Genomic DNA, 23488 nt, shown 5'->3' with positions numbered 1-23488 from the left:
TGCGTCTGGTGGACGAACCTCTCCAGTCAACTTTCAACTCACACCTCAGAAGGAATGTCTGAGGATTGGTCCATTTTCAAGGCCTCCATTGTTAAGACAGTTGTAGCCTAAACCCACTGGTGGACAACTGTGCTGAGGGACGCTGACATGCTGTAGAATGAGGTACCAGCAGGCTAGAAGGACTGCAGCCTCAATGTCAAAGCAAAAACGTGGGTGTGGGAGGAGTTTGAACAGGACAAGAGTAGAGTAGAGTCACTACTCCTTCAGATCAAAAGGAGACAGCTGAGGTGGTTCTGGCCTCTGGAGAAGATGAGTCCTGGTCATCTCCCTAGGGTGGTCTTCCAAGAACTGCCTTACAGTAGTGTTCAGAATAATAGTAGTGCTATGTGACTAAAAAGATTAATCCAGGTTTTGAGTATATTTCTTATTGTTACATGGGAAACAAGGTACCAGTAGATTCAGTAGATTTTCACAAATCCAACAAGACCAAGCATTCATGATATGCACACTCTTAAGGCTATGAAATTGGTCTATTAGTAAAAAAGTAGAAAAGGGGGTGTTCACAATAATAGCAGTGTCGCATTCAGTCAGTGAGTTTGTCAATTTTGTGGAACAAACAGGTGAATCAGGTGTCCCCTATTTAAGGATGAAGCCAGCACCTGTTGAACATGCTTTTCTCTTTGAAAGCCTGAGGAAAATGGGACGTTCAAGACATTGTTCAGAAGAACAGCATAGTTTGATTAAAAAGTTGATTGGAGAGGGGAAAACTTATACGCAGGTGCAAAAAATTATAGGCTGTTCATCTACAATGATCTCCAATGCTTTAAAATGGACAAAAAAAAAAAAAAAAACATTGACGCGTGGAAGAAAACGGAAAACAACCATCAAAATGGATAGAAGAATAACAAGAATGGCAAAGGCTCACCCACTGATCAGCTCCAGGATGATCAAAGACAGTCTGGAGTTACCTGTAAGTACTGTGACAGAAGACGCCTGTGTGAAGCTAATTTATTTGCAAGAATCACCCGCAAAGTCCCTCTGTTAAATAAAAGACATGTGCAGAAGAGGATACAGTTTGCCAAAGAACACATCAACTGGCCTAAAGAGAAATGGAGGAATATTTTGTGGACTGATGAGAGTAAAATTGTTCTTTTTGGGTCCAAGGGCTGCAGACAGTTTGTGAGATGACCCCCAAACTCTGAATTCAAGCCACAGTTCACAGTGAAGACAGTGAAGCATGGTGGTGCAAGCATCATGATATGGGCATGTTTCTCCTACTGGGCCTATATATCGCATACCAGGTATCATGGATCAGTTTGGATATGTCAAAATACTTGAAGAGGTCATGTTGCCTTATGCTGAAGAGGACATGCCCTTGAAATGGGTGTTTCAACAAGACAATGACCCCAAGCACACTAGTAAACCAGCAAAATCTTGGTTCCAAACCAACAAAATTAATGCCTCACAGATGTGAAGAAATCATGAAAAACTGTGGTTATACAACTAAATACTAGTTTAGTGATTCACAGGATTGCTAAAAAAGCAGTTTGAACATAATTGAGTTTATAGCGTCAACAGCAGATGCTACTATTATTGAGAACACACCCTTTTCTACATTTTTTTACTGATAGCCCAATTTCATAGCCTTAAGAGTGTGCATATCATGGATGCTTGGTCTTGTTGGATTTGTGAGAATCTACTGAATCTACTGGTACCTTGTTTCTCATGTAACAATAAGAAATATACTCAAAACCTGGATTAATTTTTTAAGTCACATAGCACTACTATTATTCTGAACACTACTGTATATAGCAGAATATATTTTAGGATTGGCCTGACTAGTCCAGATTATACCCCTTGTATTTGTCATAAATAACTGTGTTTCAATGTCCCAAGTTTTTTTCCTATCATGATTTTAAAAAGTATCATTACTGCAAAGTAGAAAATTGATATTGATGAAAACATAGAGCCAGTTTAGCCCAAGTGCAGTACTATGACCTGTACCATTTTCCATTTCTGTGTATGTCAAATGGTGATAAATGTAAACACGCATTGAGTGAATATATTTCAAAATAAAACAATAAGGTATCGATTATTCTGCGGATGTTTGTGTGTGTTGGGGTGTGAGAAGATAATCTGGACTAGGGTGTTATGAAATACTTACACTAAATACTCTAGAGTTACCTTGGGTCTACTTTGGTGTATTGTAGGCTGTTATACGGGAACAGATGGTCCCTTTGCTGTCGTACCTTCCTCAAATCATTTTTTCAAAAAGATTTCTTTCACACAACCCAACCAACAGAGGTTCGATTCTTAATATTTTTATGGCTGATAATTGTGAAGTTGATAGTCGGTTTATGTCGTAATCATTGTACTCATGTAGATCTCAGGTCAGGATGATGAATGATGAATGACACCCCCCCTTTTTCCATTTAAATGCTAGTAGCTTGACAATGAGAACCCTTAGAGCCCGAGCTCCATCACAGTGCACCATGGTTCTGGTTCTGGACAGTCTTTCTCTTTAAGGTCCAGTTTTCTACGTTGCCACATTTCCCCGATATTCCTTGTTTCTGTGCCGGCCATCTGTTTGCCGTCAGATTGATAATAAGGTAATTTCAGGCTCCGGCTGTTCGGCCTGACGTTGCGTCCACATGACATAAGACTCTGATAATCACCAGCGCACTCGACATATTGGACGGCTGAATGTGTGGTCGAGACAAAGACAACTCCAGCTACTCGTCTTTCTCTCCTTTCACTCCATCATCTTTCTCCAACTTTCTTCTTGTTTTTCACGCGTCCGCATCCTGACGGCCTCTCGGCTCCGTTGACTTTGTAACTTATAGAGAAGATAATTCAATTTCATGTTCCACTGGCTCAGCCGACAGACGCTCGGAAATAAGCTGAGACATCCAGCTGCCTCAGGAGTCATCTTCTTTTTCTCTTCTCCCATTCTTCTCTCCATTTATTCCTCTTTTTGAGGTCCTCTCTCTTCTCTGTCACACCTCGACTTTCAATTTTCTCCCTCTCACTGTTTCACTGTAATTTTCTGTCATTGTCACGCTCTGTCCATCAGTCTCACATTTTCTACAAAATGAGGCTTTTCCAAAAACTGTTGACCTCATCAAAACTCCTATTTTGTAATATTTTATTATTCTGTGTCATCTCTTTATCCGTCCCCCAAAATGGAACCAACCTCAGGAAACAAACTGCATACAAATTTTCAAGCCTCAGGTTCTGAGCAGTGAAGCTCTGGAAGCATTTCTTGATGAGAGACTGATTAGATCATCACAGGGTGGCAGAATTTGCTAATTTAAAGTGCGCGTTACATAACTATAGTTTAGCACACATACAATCAACAGGTGGAACTAACAGCAATATTCTGATGGAACATTAGTGCAAATTTGAAAGAAGATGTAAGTCCTATAGAGGCTCTGGAGCCTGTAGTTTCATTCATTCATTCCTTCGTTTTCTGCTGCTTATCCGGTGTTGCAAACCGAACGGTCCCCCCCTAAAAATCGGTCCGCCAGTCTTCACTGCGCATGCGTCATTAATGGGATTATTAACCATCAGATGACAAAGTAAAACCTTTTAAATCATTCTAAAGTCAGTCAATATACAAAGTCTATATATATATCTATATCTATATATATCTATATCTATATATATATATATATAGATAGATATCTATATCTATATATATATATATATATATATATATATATATATATATATATATATATAGATATAGATATAGATATATATATATAGATAGATAGATAGATAGATATAGATATAGTCCATAAACAAAAATATTACACTGAATGTTTTGCTTTTCTTCATCAGGATATAAATGTAAAATTAACTTTACATCTTTATTATCTATTAACAAATATTAGATATGCAGTAATTTCTTTGCACAGTGCTGTAATTTTGCTGAGTCATGTTTAGCAGTGACTCAGCACTCTTAGATTGATGTCTTTATTTGTCAGAACCTGAGTTATTGTTCCGCCCATTTCTGCTGACTGTGTTCAGGTCCTGAAGGCAGAAAAGGAACTACAACATTCTGACACATGGTGATTAGCAGTTCCACCAAACGTTATGTGTTGCTGTAGCTTCTGAAAAATTACTTTTTTCCTTTAATGTCACTGATAAACAGGCATGTAAATAAAGAGCACAGAAGGAGAAAACCAGAGAGAAGAGATAGAAGAACAGGAGACGTAAAGTCAGATAGCGAGAGGCTTTCAAATTAAAAGTCAATTCTGGGAAAAACGAGCTGGTGCTTTTTTATTCCCCGGAGCCGTTCTGTTTTCCTGATAAAGCTCACGCCGGCCCGCTGTCATTAAAAACGCCGGGTCCCTGCCTGGTAATTATACGGCTTAATGATTAGACTGTGCCAATTTCATCCAGTTTATTTAGCAGATACAAGAACTGGAAGCAACACGCCACCTCAACGCACCGTCACACAGACTTACAGAGTGTGCACGAACACACCGCCATCACACACACACACACACACACACACACGCACGCAGTTTTGGAAGTGCACCTTCGAATCGCCGTGTGACTTTTTACCCCGATCAATCTCATATGTGAAGTGATTAATGATGAAATCATTGGACCAGTGGAAATGTACCAGAACCCAAAGTCAGAGGAGGACTGGAGCAGACATGGAGACCACTGGAGGTTACACAAAACCCAACATCCCATCACTCTGACCATACAGCTTACGCACACGTTTAGCTACAATCATTCCAAATGCCCGCTTAATCACACGAAAAGTCTTCCAGAGCAGAATCTGGGATCTCCACAACACAGGTTCCTCTTCGAGAGCCAGTGCTACAGGATTTGGGGTACCAGCAAACGTTCAATCCATACAAAACATAAGATTGGGACAAACAGACGTGACAACACTGAGGAAGGAGGTGAACTGATTTCAGAAAGTCCAACTAAACATCAAGATCACAACTAAGGAACTGGTGAAGGAATTGGAGGCGTCACACAGAAAAGTGATATTATCTACCTTCAGTCACCATAACCCAAAGGAGTGGTCACCAGAACGGGAGACATTAATCCAAAGTGAACAAATAATAATAAAAAAAAAAAACACCCCCGGTCCTGAAATCAAGTGGAAAGACTTGTTGAACTTCTTTTACATCAGTGGCTTTATCTTTTATTGTATAATAGAGTGTGCAGATGCTTGTTGTACCTTGAATCTTTTAAAAAGTGCTGCCTATGTTCAACCTCAACTTCTGCTGATCCAAACCTCTGCTCCACAATCCAAGACAGAGTCCTAGACAAAATTCTTTAGGATTTTTATGTGTTTCAAGGGTTCAGACAAACATAGTGGGGTAGCACAGCACCCCCACTCAGATGACAAGGGACATAGCTACTGGGACATAAACCTAACTAGGCTGGACACTGTCCAAGTTCATAATTGGCCTATTGGTCTCCCAAAAGAATCCTGGCTTGTGGTCTTTCCCTGCTGTCACTGGACCTTCGCGCAGAGTCAGTCCAAAGACAGGGTTTGATCATCTTCAGATCCACCTTACAGTGCAGTGGGGCCCAGACTCAGTACCCCTTGTGGGAGTCCTGATGTGTTGGAAGGGTGCAAGAACACAGCCCCCCCCACCACCAGCAAGTCGACATGGGACATAACTACTGGGAAACAAACGAAGGTGAGCGAGACAGATACCACCCCAGATCGGCCCAAGCTCATAGGTGGTCTGTTGGTCTTACGTGTCGCTGAGGAGATCCTGGCCATCAACATCTGGAATCTTCTGGAATCCACGCAGTTTAAAGAGGTATTCAAGTATGTAAACCTTTGACCTACTGAAAATCTGACACTATCTTGCAACTACTATCTTTAGATAAAAGTTATCTTTACTATGTGGACCCAAAACAGAACTGGGATTAGAAGAAACTGTAAACCGTGTCAGCCTGAACAGAACCACGAGATAAAAAAAAAATATATTTGACAGTTCAACACTAAAAGTGCTTTCACATCTGTAACTTTCTTATCACAACTAAATGATATTTAATAATTTGCATTGATCAGCTGACTGTGATTTATAGTTTGTTTGGTCGAATAACCGATTGCAGGTGACGAGGATGAAGTTGTTCACTTAAAGATTTGTCAACACAAACACCACAAGACCACTTTCTAATATGTGTGCACTGACTCTACAGCGTGGCTACACTGAGCCTGTAAGAGGGCCACAGAAACAGCCCGGTCCGGTACTGGCCAGGATTAAAGGGATATTATACTAATAAATCACTGTAATGAAAACATGGAGTCAGCCCGTTCTGGGGGAATTCTAGTCTTCTTGGGATAATAATGAGTCCGGTCTTATCTAAATGTTTACCGTCGACCAGACAGGAGCCACGGCTTCACTCCATCAGCAGTGACCCCTGTTGAAGCAGCAGTGGGCCATGGGTCAGGATCTGGTCTCAATCCTGGTGGTCTGATTCCACAGGTAGAGAAGCCCCGCCCCTATTGTGCACAATTTCAAAGCATTCACAATCATTAGATCAGTCAACCTCATATCCATGTGTTTACTGACAGAAAGAGAAAAGCTGATTAACATTAATCAACACCTGAAGGTCCAACAGACTCAGCAGGAGCTACGCTGACGTCAGTCAGGTAACGCTCGTGTTTGTCTTTTTCATTTTCAAAATAATTAAAATCTTCAGTGTTCATGCTTCTGGGATTTTCCACATTGTTGAAAAAGGTGTTCAAGTATTCACCCTTGAAGATTATCATGTAGAAAGGAGCCAGCTGAGGTGCTTCAGGCATCTGGTGAGGATGCCTCCTGGATGCCTCCCTAGGGAGGAGTTCCAGGTACATCCGGCTGGGAGGAGACCCCGGGGAAGACCCAGGAATAGGTGGAGAGATTATTTGATTGATTACGTCACCTATGCTAGCACGTTACTGCTCCGTTCAACATTGGGCACTTATATGGAGGCACCACCTCCTCTGGATCCCTTGGCTATGAAGAAGTATGTAGAAATGTGAAGGCCGGTGCAAAACCTGTCTCAATGACGCACCAGTAGCAAGTGAAGCAATCACAGAGTTACGTCACATGACGTCTCACATGTTGAGTTGACGATCAGCTCTGCGGAGTGCGCTCCCAATGCACTCACCCTCTAACGGTGAAAGCTGACCTACATCCTATCGTAAGTCAGTGGACCTCCAGCAAACGTTGAGCTCCACCAGTCGAATGTCGCCCTCTGCTGAGCGACGTCCACCTGCAATGACGACAGAAAATTTGGACCCCTGGAGTGAACCTTCTCCGGCGTTCCACAGACATTTTTGAGTGTTAGCCGCTTCACGTCATTGTGTGAACGGACCCTTACACATCAACAGAAATGTGGAAAAAGTGTGTCAGTATATTTGGATTCAGAGGTCACCAGAAAAAGCCTTGTGTTTTTGGGGTTCAGTCACACTTTTTTGTTTTTATATATATATATATATCGATTTTTAAATACCAAAAGTGGCACTTAATTGAGAAAAGCACCAAAGAAGAAGAGTGAAAGTTTGGACCCACGCCTGGAAGCTGGGAAAGAATCTCCTGGTGTCATTTTAATATTGAGGTTGTTGAGATTCTAGTCGTGGAAACGCAATCTAGAGTCCCTTTGTGTCTGCAGCCAACATAAATTATTCCAGATATTGATTATGTGGGATCAGTTTTCATAGCGGGGCCATTATCAGGCTGAACAGATGCACTCTGTGCAAGATTGCAAGAAAAAAAAATCAATTTCCAAACAAAATGTAAAATTGTTGTTTTAGTTTGCATCAGTCTTATTTTTCCTTTTCATGAATAAATTCAGCGGATTCTTTTTTATTTATTTATTTATTTTCCTCAAACACCGCTCAGATGCACAGATTAAGAATTAGGTGACCAGCAGGTCGTAGGTCCAATCTCCAGGCCAGGCAGGAAAATGTGGGTGAGGAAGGTGAAAGAACAGCAACAGCCTCACGGACTGCCATCAGCAGTGTGCCCTTGAGCAAGGTCATTAATCCCTAAACTGCTCCCAGTGTGCAGCTGGATTCATCAAGAGGTCAGGCTTCACCCCAAATGTTGGAATATTTCTACTTCAAGGTTCCATAAGAAATTTCATTTATTAAGGAGAAAATGTGGGAAACAGGATTGAAACACCTGAACTAAACCAGGAGTCGGCATGAAGGGACAAGCTGGTGCAGGAATGACTGAGACAGGTCCTTCAACAGAGCATCAGGACGTGAGGGACGGAGCTCACCAACAACTCCACCCACTAAGGCAGATCTGGTCAAAGGAACACCTGCAGGATAGTGGTCCTTCACTGGTGACCCCCCCCCCCCCCCCCCCCCCCCCCCCCCCCCCCACACACACACACACACACCAAAAAAAAAAAACACCTTCACATAGAAATAAAGTAAGAAAATAAACAGAGGACAACCCACAGAAAAAACAGACGAAAGAACCAAAGAACCAAAAATGAGCCACAGAGTCTCAAAGGGTCACAAAGAGACACAAAGGGTCAGGAAAAGTCCCAAACGGTCACAAAGACTCCCTAAAAGTCATAAATACTCTGAAAGGGTCACAAAGGGTCAGGAAAAGTCCCAAACGGTCACAAAGACTCCCTAAAAGTCATAAATACTCTGAAAGGGTCACAAAGGGTCAGGAAAAGTCCCAAAAGGTCACAAAGACTCCCAAAAAGTCATAAATACTCCCAAAGGGTCACAAAGGGTATGGAAAAGTCCCAAACGGTCACAAAGACTCCCTAAAAGTCATAAATACTCTGAAAGGGTCACAAAGGGTCAGGGAAAGTCCCAAACGGTCACAAAGACTCCCAAAAAGTCATAAATACTCCCAAAGGGTCATAAAGGGTCAGGAAAAGACAGAAAAGGGACAGGAAAAGTCCCAAAAGGTCACAAAGACTCCCTAAAAGTCATAAATACTCCCAAAGGGTCACAAAGAGACACAAAGCATCAGGAAACGTCCCAAAAGGTCAAAAAGACTCCCAAAAAGTCATAAATACTCACAAAGGGTCACAAAGGGTCAGGAAAAGTCCCAAAAGGTCACAAAGACTCCCCAAAAGTCATAAATACTCTCAGAGGGTCGCGAAATGTCAGGAAAAGACACAAAGGGATAGGAAAAGTCCCAAAAGGTCACAAAGACTCCCTAAAAGTCATAAATACTCTCAGAGGGTCACGAAATGTCAGGAAAAGACACAAAGGGACAGGGAAAGTCCCAAAAGGTCACAAAGACTTCCAAAAAGTCATAAATACTCCCAAAGGGTCACAAAGAGACACAAAGGGTAATAAGGAGATACAAAAGGTAACAAAGAGTACTGAAGGGAAGTACTGAAGAGACACCGAGCCATAAAGGGTCAAAGAGTCCCAAAACGTCACAGAGTCCTCAAGGGTCCCTAAAAGACACAAAGAAGCTTTCAAGGTCACAAAGAGCTCCAAAGGGTCATAAAGAGTCCCAAAAGGTCACAGAGAATCCCAAAAGGTAAACTGAAGTCGTGAAGGGTCCCAAAGAGACACAAAGAAGCTTTCAGGGTCACAAAGGGTCATGCAGAGTCCTGAAGAGACACGAGCAGACATTCTGGGTTACAAAGAGACACAAAGGGTCACACAGAGTACTAAAGGGTCACACAGAGTCCTGAGGAGCCAAACGAGACATTTGGGGTCACAAAGGGTTACAAAGAGTAACAAAGGGTCACAAAGAGACACAAAGGGTCACACAGAGTACTAAAGGGTCACACAGAGTCCTGAGGAGCCAAATGAGACATTTGGGGTCACAAAGGGTTATAAAGAGTAACAAAGGGTCACAAAGAGACACAAAGGGTCACACAGAGTACTAAAGGGTCACACAGAGTCCTGAGGAGCCAAATGAGACATTTGGGGTCACAAAGGGTTACAAAGAGTAACGAAGGGTCACAAAGAGACACAAAGAGTCCAAGAAAGAGAAAATTCACTTGACAAACAGGAAACAATTAGATGTCAAATGACTTACAATACTACAGTACTACAGTACTGCAGTACTGTAGTATTGTAGTACTGTAATATGAGCGACAGATGACTCGTATCTTTGAGCTGGATGAGATCTGAGTGTAACACCTTTGTGCATGTGGAACACACTGAATGTTCACAGTTCAACAAAATAATACAACAGAAGTACTACAGAGATACTACAAGAACACTGTAAACATTTCTCATGCACAGATTAAAATTTCATTGTGTGTGGACTTATTGTCTTTTAAAATCTAATTTTATTAGAATTCCACCTGGTGGGTAAAGTTTAAACTTTGTAGCTAACTATGTAGCATGTTGGCGACTTGGGGATTGTTGTTGGAATTTAGTGCAGAATAAAGATCTTTGGCACATTAAAAGAAGAACGCTCACTTTTCTGTTTAGACTTTTCTGTGTTTTACTTTTTCACATTTTGGTGAATTTGCTGAAAGATTTCAAGTTGAACACAAAATTTCATACTTCAAATTATACAAACCAGAGCTACTACAAGCTATATGCTAACTAGCTAAAGTAGCGAGCTTGGTGAGTCATACTGGCTGAGCTAGGCTATATAGCTAGTTAGCACAGTTGCTACCAGGCAGGCTAATAATAATAATAATAATAATGTGAAGGCAGTGTATTTGCACCACCAGGTGTCGTCTTACAGCTGACAAAATATCCCTGCCAGCCCTCCCTTTTTTGGAAGACTTTGGATTTCAAAGTTTGTGTGTTTGGGATTTTTGGGGGGGGAGACACACTTAGCTCCATAAGCAATGTTTACTTCTGTTGTCTCAGAGATCAGGGGCTCGTTCTCCGTATGTCACTTAAAATATCCAGGATCAACTCAGCGATCCTGGATCTCTTAATCCTTGTCACGTCAATTCAGTTAATTGAAATTCTTGAACACCTGAGGTTTTTTGATTAGACAAGTTCTGGAACTCACGATCACAAACTCTGTGATTGGTTTGATGGTGAAGGGAGGGGCGTGGTCACTGATGTCTACAAACAGTGGGGGGCGCTAGCGTTCATGTCAGTGGAGCAACAGCTTCTGTTGGAACTATCAGGAATTTACTGCAATGATTCTCATTTTTCTTTAAAAAAAAAGCTGTTATAACAAAGATGCTGTCTCAAAAAGTGTCCAATAAATTAAAATGTTTCAATAATAATTGTCCCACTATTAAAATAACGGAGTATAAAAATCAGCCAGAAAATTCTAAAGGAAGAATGTTAGAAAAATGAAAACGACATCTGAGTGAAAAAAATGAAAGTTAGAGAAAGCAATGAAAAAGCAGAAGCGCGTCCCTCTGCCACGCCCACATTATTCACCACGTTAACTCACATGGAGCATCGAACTTTGGAGGATTTCAGGTGAACACAAAGAGAAACACAGTACACATTATTTTCATTCATGTACTTTAACTAAAGATGAATTGTTGCTTATTTCTGTTGGCTTAATAAAATGGTATTTCAGCATTTTTGTATGTAGAAACATTATAGAGATACAATATTTATTCTTTTTTATTCATATTTTAGAAAACTGTAACATGTGTACAACAAAAATTAAACAATCAGGAAATACTGCTGTAAAACTATTTTAAGTACAAAAATTGCATGCTGTAAATTACTTCTATCTGCCCGCAAAATGTTACTGAATTTCATTCATATAAACTGTTGAATTATATTTTGCTGAATACTAAAAACTCCGGCATCCTGGATCCAAAATGTTCTAGATCAACTTCAAAATCAAAGACAAAAACCCTAAAGTGAAACGCGCACAAAGATTAAAACGACTAAATAAATAATGTTCAAAAAATGATTAAAGCCGTATCTCTCAAACATGAACAATTCAGGATAAAAGCACCTTTTGGAGTTGCACTCAAATCTCATTGCAATGTAAATTACAATTCTGATTCTAAAGGACTGTGACAGTCCTGCGATATCCACTCAGGACGCTGTAACTGGCCCCTCCCATACGTCTGCCGCAGTCAATGACTGGGTGGATTTCTTGAAACAACACAATTCAGATCTGTCATCTGATCCTGTTCACACTGAATAAACCCGTTCCTGCACAGATTAACAATCCAAGACCTGGTCGACGGGCTGAGAAACCCGGGCTCACGCTGCACCGCTGCCGCCGTTAATCCGGCAAACACATTAAGCCACGTACGGAGAACAAACCCCAGCAGCTTCTGATCAGGATCCAAACTGAACGTGGAACAAACACTTTGACAGTCACCTCAGGAGAAAATGTTCTACTGCTTAAAAAACAACAACAACAAAAAAATCACTTTTTGAGACATTTGAATTCAAAAACCATAATTTTAGTCAATTATTGTAATCAGTGCTACCTAGATATATTTTATTTTTATATTATTATATTTTACATAAATTATTTACGTGATATTAAAGATGAATTAAGATTCATTTCATGTCACATTTTCTTCAGTGAAAAATTTTGTTGGTGTTTGGGCCCTATCTTCCAATGCAGCACAGTGCACAACAGAAAAAGCAGCACAACAGACAAAACAGCACAACAGACAAAACAGCACAACAGACAAAGCAGCACAACAGACACAACAGCACAACAGACAAAGCAGGACAACAGACAAAGCAGGACAATACACAACAGACTGAGGGTCACACAGCACACGGCGATAGCTGAATGAAGGAAAAAAGTCACAAAGTCATAAATTGCTGAGAAAAGGTAGACAAATGATCTTGCATTTTTCCCATCACCGAAAAGCCTGTGAATCAAGAGCGCAAACAGGAACGAAACAAAACCAAAACTAATGAAAGAAAAATGAAGAGAACGTTGACCTTAACAATTTGAATGTAATCAAAATGAAACATTCACTCTCATACCTGCTGTCGGTCTCATACCCGCGACCAACAGCGGGTATGAGACCGAGCGCAGCCAGTCTTGGGTGAAACATTTTATTTGTCTTCACAACAACAGGCTAGCCACACACGGCTGGAACATGCGCAAACAGTTATAGTAGTTGATAAAACATTCTCACCGTTACTGTTTCTGTATGACAACGCTGCTTTTCAGCCCACACATGGACGAGTCATCTGCGATACGAAGATGTCATGTTTGTGGAGCTTTAGTTATTGATCCGTTCAGATATCGTCAACGTTCGTGCATTACGTCGGATTTGGGAAGTTGGACGACAATCAAACGGAAAGCTGACGTCACGGGAACTACGCAAACAATGAGGAACCATCAAGACAGAAAGCAAAACAGAATACTGACGAATTGAAGTTGTCGTTGGGATTCATTCACATTTTTCAACAGTTTAAAATTCTGACGAAGCGCCAGCTACAGGAACGGCGCTGGACGACAGTTAAACGGTTCAGATTTCTTGTTTCATTTGGGCTTTGGTGTCCTTCGTTAGTGCCATGTGACCGGGGCTTAAACAGCACAGTGCACAACAGACAAAGCAGGGCAACAGGAGCGTCATTGGTATTTTCCAAATGATGCTGCTGTGATTTTCATGTCCTGGCATCCAGGGTTTGAAAAGCAAATGTACTTTCACTCATCTGTGTGCCGGGCATGTGTGTCTAAAAATGAAGTGCAGTGCAGATCACGAAACCTGGTCTAAAGTGGAGTGCAGAGTTATCTATTTGTACAGTGCAATACTCAGACACGTGTTACATCAGCAGGTTCTTGATGTTCCTGTAACAGAATAAATCCAGCACTTTGTGCTTAAATCACCTACAGTGTACATGAAGTGGGGTCAGACATGCCCAACCAGACTCCCACAGTGCCGTTTACGTTGTGCACTGTAGAGCGTCAAGATGGGCCCTTTACGTTTGTTTAGTTCAGGTGTTTCAGGTTTTGTTCAGGTAAGTTTAATGTGGTTTTGTACAGTATTGAAGAACTACAATGCTTTGAGACCTTCAAGAGAAAAAACCGCTCAACTTCTGCCTGAGAAACAAAACAAAATTAAGATATGATAAGATTAAAAAAAAAAAAAACAGCTTCAGTCCACCATTTGTACGTTAGCAAAACTCACGCCGTTACACACGTTTCTTTTCTCATTCAGCGTCTCTGAGGAGGACGGGCAGAACTGCTGAGGGAAGCGTCGGGTTTTCAGGCCTGACTGGTCAGACCGGCCGTCGCTAACTTGCCGTCGATTTGCTTCCTTAAATTCCTCCTCTTCCTCCTCATTGTCATCACCGCCGGCCATGTTGATGTTGACATCTGCATCCAGGTCGGCGGCGTTTACCGCAGGACAGTCTGTGGAATATTCAATCTTCTCGACACACGGTGGCTCGTCATCTTCAAAACAACTACGTGACAGAAGATACAGGAACAGGAAGGAAGGTTAAATCCACAGAACACAGCTACATTCAGATGCATCGCCAATCTCAGAAGGTATGGGGTTAAAATTGTCTCTTTAATATTTGTAAATGCACGCAGGGTGATCTACATATAATCATTGATTTGCAAATGTGTTCAGATATCCACAAATGCAAATTTCATATTTATAACTTGTAAATTGGTCTTTGCAAATAATGTATTTGCAAATCAAAACTTAATTTGTAAAAAAAAAAAAAAAAAAAAATTACATTTGTAAAACTGGAAAATGTATTTGTGAATTGCGCTTCAGCATTTGTGGATCACCAATTACACGCATTCATCACTTTCCTCTGCGATGTAAGTTTGAGACATTCTTTTCACGAAATCCACACAGATCCACAAACAAATGCCGACTGATTCACAAATACACACTCACGCACACTGGATATCCACTAGATGGCAGTGTGGTTCCATTCATTGATGTGGCAAACTGAAACTATATGCTCCAGGATGAGAAGACCGACATTTCAGAATAAATAATTTCACATTACCGTAATGGAGGCGTCTGATGGATGGGTATGTACACTCAACAAAAATATAAACGCAACACTTTTGGTTTTGCTCCCATTTTGTATGAGATGAACTCAAAGATCTAAAACTTTTTCCACATACACAATATCACCATTTCCCTCAAATATTGTTCACAAACCAGTCTAAATCTGTGATAGTGAGCACTTCTCCTTTGCTGAGATAATCCATCCCACCTGATGGATTATCTCAGCAAAGACTTAGACTGGTTTGTGAACAATATTTGAGGGAAATGGTGATATTGTGTATGTGGAAAAAGTTTTAGATCTTTGAGTTCATCTCATACAAAATGGGAGCAAAACCAAAAGTGTTGCGTTTATATTTTTGTTGAGTGTATGTGGTGCTATTGTCTGCAATGTCTGATCATTTCTTAATAACATTTACATTTACTTTAATGGACTACCCAGCAGTGGGGAATAAGTTTCATTACACTAGAAGTCTTTCAGAAAGCGCTGTAACTAGGTTTAAGGATATGATTCCTTCTTTATGTTCTCTAATGCCATATATCAACACAGTGCAGAGTAGCTACCTAAACTCTGTAAGTGAGATAGAGTATCTCGTCAATAGTTTTACATCCTCATTGAAGACAACTTTGGATGCTGTAGCTCCTCTGAAAAAGAGAGCTTTAAATCAGAAGTGCCTGACTCCGTGGTATAACTCACAAACTCGTAGCTTAAAGCAGATAACCCGTAAGTTGGAGAGGAAATGGCGTCTCACTAATTTAGAAGATCTTCACTTAGCCTGGAAAAAGAGTCTGTTGCTCTATAAAAAAGCCCTCCGTAAAGCTAGGACATCTTACTACTCATCACTAATTGAAGAAAATAAGAACAACCCCAGGTTTCTTTTCAGCACTGTAGCCAGGCTGACAAAGAGTCAGAGCTCTATTGAGCTGAGTATTCCATTAACTTTAACTAGTAATGACTTCATGACTTTCTTTGCTAACAAAATTTTAACTATTAGAGAAAAAATTACTCATAACCATCCCAAAGACGTATCGTTATCTTTGGCTGCTTTCAGTGATGCCGGTATTTGGTTAGACTCTTTCTCTCCGATTGTCCTGTCTGAGTTATTTTCATTAGTTACTTCATCCAAACCATCAACATGTTTATTAGACCCCATTCCTACCAGGTTGCTCAAGGAAGCCCTACCATTAATTAATGCTTCGATCTTAAATATGATCAATCTATCTTTGTTAGTTGGCTATGTACCACAGGCTTTTAAGGTGGCAGTAATTAAACCATTACTTAAAAAGCCATCACTTGACCCAGCTATCTTAGCTAATTATAGGCCAATCTCCAACCTTCCTTTTCTCTCAAAAATTCTTGAATGGGTAGTTGTAAAACAGCTAACTGATCACCTGCAGAGGAATGGTCTATTTGAAGAGTTTCAGTCAGGTTTTAGAATTCATCATAGTACAGAAACAGCATTAGTGAAGGTTGCAAATGATCTTCTTATGGCCTCGGACAGGGGACTCATCTCTGTGCTTGTTCTGTTAGACCTCAGTGCTGCTTTTGATACTGTTGACCATAAAATTTTATTACAGAGATTAGAGCATGCCATAGGTATTAAAGGCACTGCGCTGCGGTGGTTTGAATCATATTTGTCTAATAGATTACAATTTGTTCATGTAAATGGGGAATCTTCTTCACAGACTAAAGTTAATTATGGAGTTCCACAAGGTTCTGTGCTAGGACCAATTTTATTCACTTTATACATGCTTCCCTTAGGCAGTATTATTAGACGGTATTGCTTAAATTTTCATTGTTACGCAGATGATACCCAGCTTTATCTATCCATGAAGCCAGAGGACACACACCAATTAGCTAAACTGCAGGATTGTCTTACAGACATAAAGACATGGATGACCTCTAATTTCCTGCTTTTAAACTCAGATAAAACTGAAGTTATTGTACTTGGCCCCACAAATCTTAGAAACATGGTGTCTAACCAGATCCTTACTCTGGATGGCATTACCCTGACCTGTAGTTATACTGTGAGAAATCTTGGAGTCAGTTTTGATCAGGATATGTCATTCAAAGCGCATATTAAACAAATATGTAGGACTGCCTTTTTGCATTTACGCAATATCTCTAAAATTAGAAAGGTCTTGTCTCAGAGTGATGCTGAAAAACTAATTCATGCATTATTTCCTCTAGGCTGGACTATTGTAATTCATTATTATCAGGTTGTCCTAAAAGTTCCCTAAAAAGCCTTCAGTTAATTCAAAATGCTGCAGCTAGAGTACTGACGGGGGACTAGAAGGAGAGAGCATATCTCACCCATTTGGCCTCTCTTCATTGGCTTCCTGTTAATTCTAGAATAGAATTTATAATTCTTCTTCTTACTTATAAGGTTTTGAATAATCAGGTCCCATCTTAGGGACCTCGTAGTACCATATCACCCCAATAGAGCACTTCGCTCTCAGACTGCAGGCTTACTTGTAGTTCCTAGGTTTGTAAGAGTAGAATGGGAGGTAGAGCCTTCAGCTTTCAGGCTCCTCTCCTGTGGAACCAGCTCCCAATTCAGATCAGGGAGACAGACACCCTCTCTACTTTTAAGATTAGGCTTAAAACTTTCCTTTTGCTAAAGCTTATAGTTATGGCTGGATCAGGTGACCCTGAACCATCCCTTAGTTATGCTGCTATAGACTTAGACTGCTGGGGGGTTCCCATGATGCACTGAGTGTTTCTTTCCTCTTTTTGCTCTGTATGCACCACTCTGCATTTAATCATTAGTGATCGATCTCTGCTCCCCTCCACAGCATGTCTTTTTCCTGGTTCTCTCCCTCAGCCCCAACCAGTCCCAGCAGAAGACTGCCCCTCCCTGAGCCTGGTTCTGCTGGAGGTTTCTTCCTGTTAAAAGGGAGTTTTTCCTTCCCACTGTAGCCAAGTGCTTGCTCACAGGGGGTCGTTTTGACCGTTGGGGTTTTACATAATTATTGTATGGCCTTGCCTTGCAATATAAAGTGCCTTGGGCAACTGTTTGTTGTGATTGGCGCTATATAAAAAAAAAATTGATTGATTGATTGATTATTTTTTAAAATTATGTGTCCGCGGATTTCATCATGGGGAGGGGGGCGGGGGTGTTAGTGTTGTACTCTTTAACGCAGTGGTTCAAATAAGCGTATTAAACAGCATTGCGCCTGTGCGTGCTCCGTGACACAGACATGCTCCAAAATTCTTCTTTTAAAAACTTGAAAGTTCTAAAAGTTTGCGATGTCCACATGCTACATTTAGCTAAGCTTCACACAGGAACCACACAGTGTCACCGCAGCAACCAACCAGTCCCGCTTTACGACAACTGTCGCAACAGCCAGGCTTTGAGTGGCATTTATTCTCCTTGAAACTCCGCAGATCCAAGGAAACTGATTTGTATCTGTAACACACAGATCAGTGTCCGTGGACTTATAAAACTTGCATGATGTCGTAAAAAAAAGAACGCTTTGCGATAAGCATTTTAAAAAACTCAGTAATGATCACGATTAAAGAGTCAGCCGGGAGCATATAGTTTCAGCCACATCAATGAATGGAACCACACTGCCATCTAGTGGCTATCCAGCGTGCGTGAGTGTGTATTTGTGAATCAGTAGGCATTTGTTTGTGGATCTGTGTGGATTTCACGAAAACAATGTCTCAAAATTACGTCGCAGAGGAAAGCGATGAATGCGTATAATTGGTGATCCACAAATGCTGAAACTCAAACACTTTCCAGTTTTACAAACGTCATTTTTTTTTTTTACAAATTAAGTTTTAGATTTGCAAATACAACTATTTGCAAAGACCAATTTACAAGTTACAAATATGAAATTTGGATTTGTGGATATCTGAACACATTTGCAAATCAATGATTATTTGTAGATCACCCTGTGTGCATTTACAAATACTGAGACCATTTTAACCCCATAAGAAGGCAGTACACGCCTGAGTCCAGGTGGGGGTAGTAATGCACGTAACGCTAGCTTGCCAACAGATAAGAGGTAAAGAGAAGAAGAAACAAGAGCTACTTGCTTTCGTAAAGTCCTGCCAGGACACTGAGGTGGACGGATGAATGAAATGGAACATGTTAGTTTCTGATGAAATTATCTTTGTTCCATATGAACGGGTGAGAAAAGTACAAGTTAAAAATTGAACTATTCAACGTATCTGCCAATACATCTGTCAACTCCGACGAGTTATCTCATGTATTTGTTGATTCAAAATGAACACGTTGTCAGGACGTGACAATGTGTTCATTTTGAATCAACAAATAAATGTCGTCATTTGTCATTCTTTTCAACATCATAGTTAGCTGGCAGCTAGTAAGCTAATGGCTATCAGCTGTTACTGGGTGCAATGCATGCTGGTCATTGTAGGATCTCCTACTCGTCTGATATTTGACTACGTGCTTTAGAATGTTTTTCTTTCTTAAGAAAGAGTTCATCCATTTTAATTAGAAAAGATCTATTTTAACTCTTAAAATCTCAATAGTTGCTTTCTGGGGAATCTATGGGAAACTTTTATGGATTTATCTAAAAGCACAAAAAAGGTTTCACTTGTGGAGAATCGATGGACTGACTGACATGATGAGCAGACGGAGGCCAGTTTATTGCACTCGTCCATTTACTTTCTGCCACTTATCCGGTCCAGGTCGCGGCGGGAGTCAACTCAGTTCATCCCACTATTCCCGATCCTTGGCCAGGTCCTCTGAGGCTTTCCGAGGTGTTCCCAAGCCAGTTGGTAAATATAATTCCTCCAGATATTTGTTTAATACTAATAAGATGGCATTAAAATAAAGCTTACATGTTGGACCAGAGTGAGACGATGAAGTGACGCCAGTTACTGAAACATGGTTATGAAACTATATTTTGTCAACTAAAATTTGGGAAAATAATTATTAAATAAATCAAATAAATACATCAGCTTTTTAGCCAATGTTAAGATACATTAAACAGCCCTGGATTCCACTGAATAGATCATGAATGATTACATACTAGATATAACTAGATATAACTACACCCCACATGTAAATGTGATCACACACCTTCTTGCAATTCTCTTTGACTGTAAATTTCACTGCTAATAAGGTTAACGTTCCTGTCCGTTTTGATTACATCCTACTTGCTTAATTTGGATTTGAGTGAGAACAAAACGTGACAAGAAGTTTACATTCAGAGTGTAATTTTATTCACTTGCTTCTTATTTATTTGTCAGAAAATAATAGATTTCCTTGCGGAAGAGCTACTGTGCATGTTTATTCCCGTTTTCTGTTGAACCACTGCTTCGTGTTCCACATGATTTCTTCCATTGTGACACTTACAGCGTCAAGTCCTGCCTGCAAATATTATCACACCTCAGTACTCTGATCTAAAGAAATAGCAACATAAACAAGTGGTAGTAACCATTTGTGATTAAATACCTGAATTAAACTTGTTAACCTCTGCACATGGAATTGACAAATAAAAAGTAGTAATAAGTAAATAAATACCCAAGATCTAGTCTTGAGACAGTATTTTTCCAAAAATACGTCTTACAATCAGTCATCTTATAATCAGGGCCAGAGTCGCCGCCAAGGATTTTGGGCCCCATGAAAAGTAATCTTACTGCCCCCCCATATTACTTTGTCAGTATTCTAACTGTATTTCGGGCCTCTCTGGGCCCCCAGAATCCTTCTCCCTATTCTTCCCTTTTCAGCCCGATCAGGGCCATCTTATGGTTGGGTCAGTTCAGTATTATATAATGGTGGTAGTAACTATTTGTGATGAAATACCTGAAGTAAACTGGTTAACCTCTGTACATAGAATTGACGAATACAAAGTAGTGAAAACAAACAAACAAAAAAAAGTAAACGAAAGTCCAATGCTGTCCAGAATCAGTGGAAAAAAATCTTCCTTCATGCACTTTTCAAAGTTTAGGTGGAGTTTCACTTCAAACAGTCATGGGCAGACAGACGGATGAGACAGACAGATGCACAGGGTGAAAACTACGCAAAACACACAATAACATTTACACTTTAATCCACCAACACGAGACAACTGTGAGAAATATTCCTTTAAAGAAAGAGAAGAGGAAAGCAGGTGCTGCATGTGTTAAATATTCCATCAGCTGAACATTTCCATGACATCTGGTCCATCTTTTAAGACACATTAACACCACTGTTAGGCAGTGTGACCTTGAGCCGATGTGATTGACAGTTGTCAAAGCCTGGGCGTCAGCAGTGATGTGATTATAGGCAGACTTTATGGGATGCTGTGCGTTAGTCAAAGCCAGCGTCTGTAGAGACACAGTGAGACTCCGCTGGGACACAGGATGTGACTCGCACACTGATCTCCATCTAACTGTGAGCGAGCGAGCGAGCCAGGAGGACGAGCAGAAAGAGAGGAGATGGGAGGGACAAGGGGAGGAAAATGGGAAGAGGAGGGAGGACGGCAGCACTGGGAGTCTGGCATACTGATGATGGCGCCTCGTTTTGCATGCGAGTGTGTGGGTTTGTGTTGTGTGTGCGCTGAATGACAATGAAGCAGGACAGCTTGTCCGCAGTGACGGAAGCTGCTGCTGCATCACGAAGAGCTTCCTTTACACAGTTTATCAGAAGGATTTTTATGAGGACAGAATTCGTTATCGAAGCTTTGATAGAAGGACAAAAATTCACTTTCTTTAATTATATTAAAACATCTCGAGCAAACAAACCTCTGACCATGTGATTTACATTCAGCGATTGCTTTGTGTCCAAGAAAATCCTATTTTCAAGAAGAAAAAAAAATCAGTTTAGAAGATAAACCAGGCAGCAGTGTGGGAGTTTAAAAAAGTCCTGCAGGTCAACAGATTACTGAATAAAATCAGTGTATAAGCTCATAAAATGATTTCCCTCCATACCAACTTCTAGCATGTTTAATACCTGAATTAAGAACCTGGTCAACCTCCACACTGAAGAACCCAACAAGCCTGTTTATGCATGGAACTGACAAATACTTTAATATAAAAAAAAACAACCTCCAATTATCTCACTTTGAAGACATCCAAACAATTATTTTCCTTCTGGCATCTTCTTCTTCACATGGTGTGCTACCATCTCCTAGTATAAGCAGAAGGTTGGTCATCATTGATGGTGATCCACAGCAGCCTATCGTCAAGGTTCTTGAAATGGAACAATACTTCCACCTGGTGGATATTTACCATTAATGCAGTTCTGCCAAGAGCTCTAGCTGTGAAAAGTTTCAATGACATCCATAAACCGGTTGAGCAGATGTTGCGCTTAAATCTCCATCTCCTGATTTTCATCATGCATGTGACGATAAGATTATTTGCTGCAACAATCCCAGACATGTCCAACAGGTGGCAGGTGTGTCTACGGGATATTACACGAGAAAAATAAAATTGTTTTGGGATTGGTCTAGTGCATCAGAGTTTGACACAATGATGAGTTTGTCATCTTTATCTTCTTTGGCTGCTCCCATTAGGGGGCGCAACAGCAAGTCACCCATCTCCATCTCACCCTGTCCTCTACATCTTCCTCTGTCACACCAACCACCTGCATCTCCTCCCTCAGCACCTCCATAAACCACTTCTACTCCTTGTAACCACAATATTCCACTGGGCTCCCTCTCATTCACACACAGCGACTCAGTCTTGCTACTACTGACTTTCATTCCCCTTCTTTCCAGAGCATATCTCCACCTCTTTGAATAATCAGGTCCCATCTTATCTTAGGGACCTCATAGTACCATATCACCCCAATAGAGTGCTTCGCTCTCAGACTGCAGGCTTACTTGTAGTTCCTAGGGTTTGTAAGAGTAGAATGGGAGGCAGAGCCTTCAGCTTTCAGGCTCCTCTCCTGTGGAACCAGCTCCCAGTTCAGATCAGGGAGACAGACACCCTCTCTACTTTTAAGATTAGGCTTAAAACGTTCCTTTTTGCTAAAGCTTATAGTTAGGGCTGGATCAGGTGACCCTGAACCATCCCTTAGTTATGCTGCTATAGACTTAGACTGCTGGGGGGTTCCCATGATGCACTGAGTGTTTCTTTCTCTTTTTGCTCTGTATGCACCACTCTGCATTTAATCATTAGTGATTGATCTCTGCTCTCTTCCACAGCATGTCTTTTTCCTGGTTCTCTCCCTCAGCCCCAACCAGTCCCAGCAGAAGACTGCCCCTCCCTGAGCCTGGTTCTGCTGGAGGTTTCTTCCTGTTAAAAGGGAGTTTTTCCTTCCCACTGTCGCCAAGTGCTTGCTCACAGGGGGTCGTTTTGACCATTGGGGTTTTTACGTAATTATTGTATGGCCTTGCCTTACAATATAAAGCGCCTTGGGGCAACTGTTTGTTGTGATTTGGTGCTATATAAATAAAACTGAATGATTGATTGATTGATTGACCTCTCCAGGCTAGACTACAGATCACAATGTCATCTGCAAGCGCCGCAGTTCATGGAGACTTGTGACTGATTTCGTTGTCCAACAACCTGCCCATCATCATTGCAGACTAGAAAGTCCTCAGATCCTTGATGTAATCATGTCACACTATCCTTGTACATGTCCTGCACCATCTTCACATACTTCTCTGCCACTCCAGACTTCCTCATACAATACCACAACTCTTCTCTTGGCACCCTGTTATAAGCTTTCCCTAA

The 23488-nt window shown here is 40.9% G+C and overlaps 1 protein-coding gene across 1 annotated transcript in view; it reads right to left on the bottom strand.

Moving 5' to 3' along the window:
* Positions 1-13733: 13733 nt before the first annotated feature.
* Positions 13734-23488, bottom strand: part of LOC117516328 (cytosolic carboxypeptidase 4) — a 202745-nt gene continuing 192990 nt past the window's right edge. Inside the window, exon 26 of the mRNA XM_034177280.1 lies at positions 13734-14290. Within this exon, the coding sequence (XP_034033171.1) occupies positions 13981-14290 (310 nt within the window). The 3' untranslated portion in view covers positions 13734-13980. The remainder of the gene's footprint in view (positions 14291-23488) is intronic.

Source organism: Thalassophryne amazonica, chromosome 8 (assembly GCF_902500255.1).
Source record: "Thalassophryne amazonica chromosome 8, fThaAma1.1, whole genome shotgun sequence".
Lineage (NCBI taxonomy): Eukaryota > Metazoa > Chordata > Actinopteri > Batrachoidiformes > Batrachoididae > Thalassophryne > Thalassophryne amazonica.
Note: the sequence above shows the minus strand (reverse complement) of the source record. Positions and strands in the feature narration are given on the sequence as shown.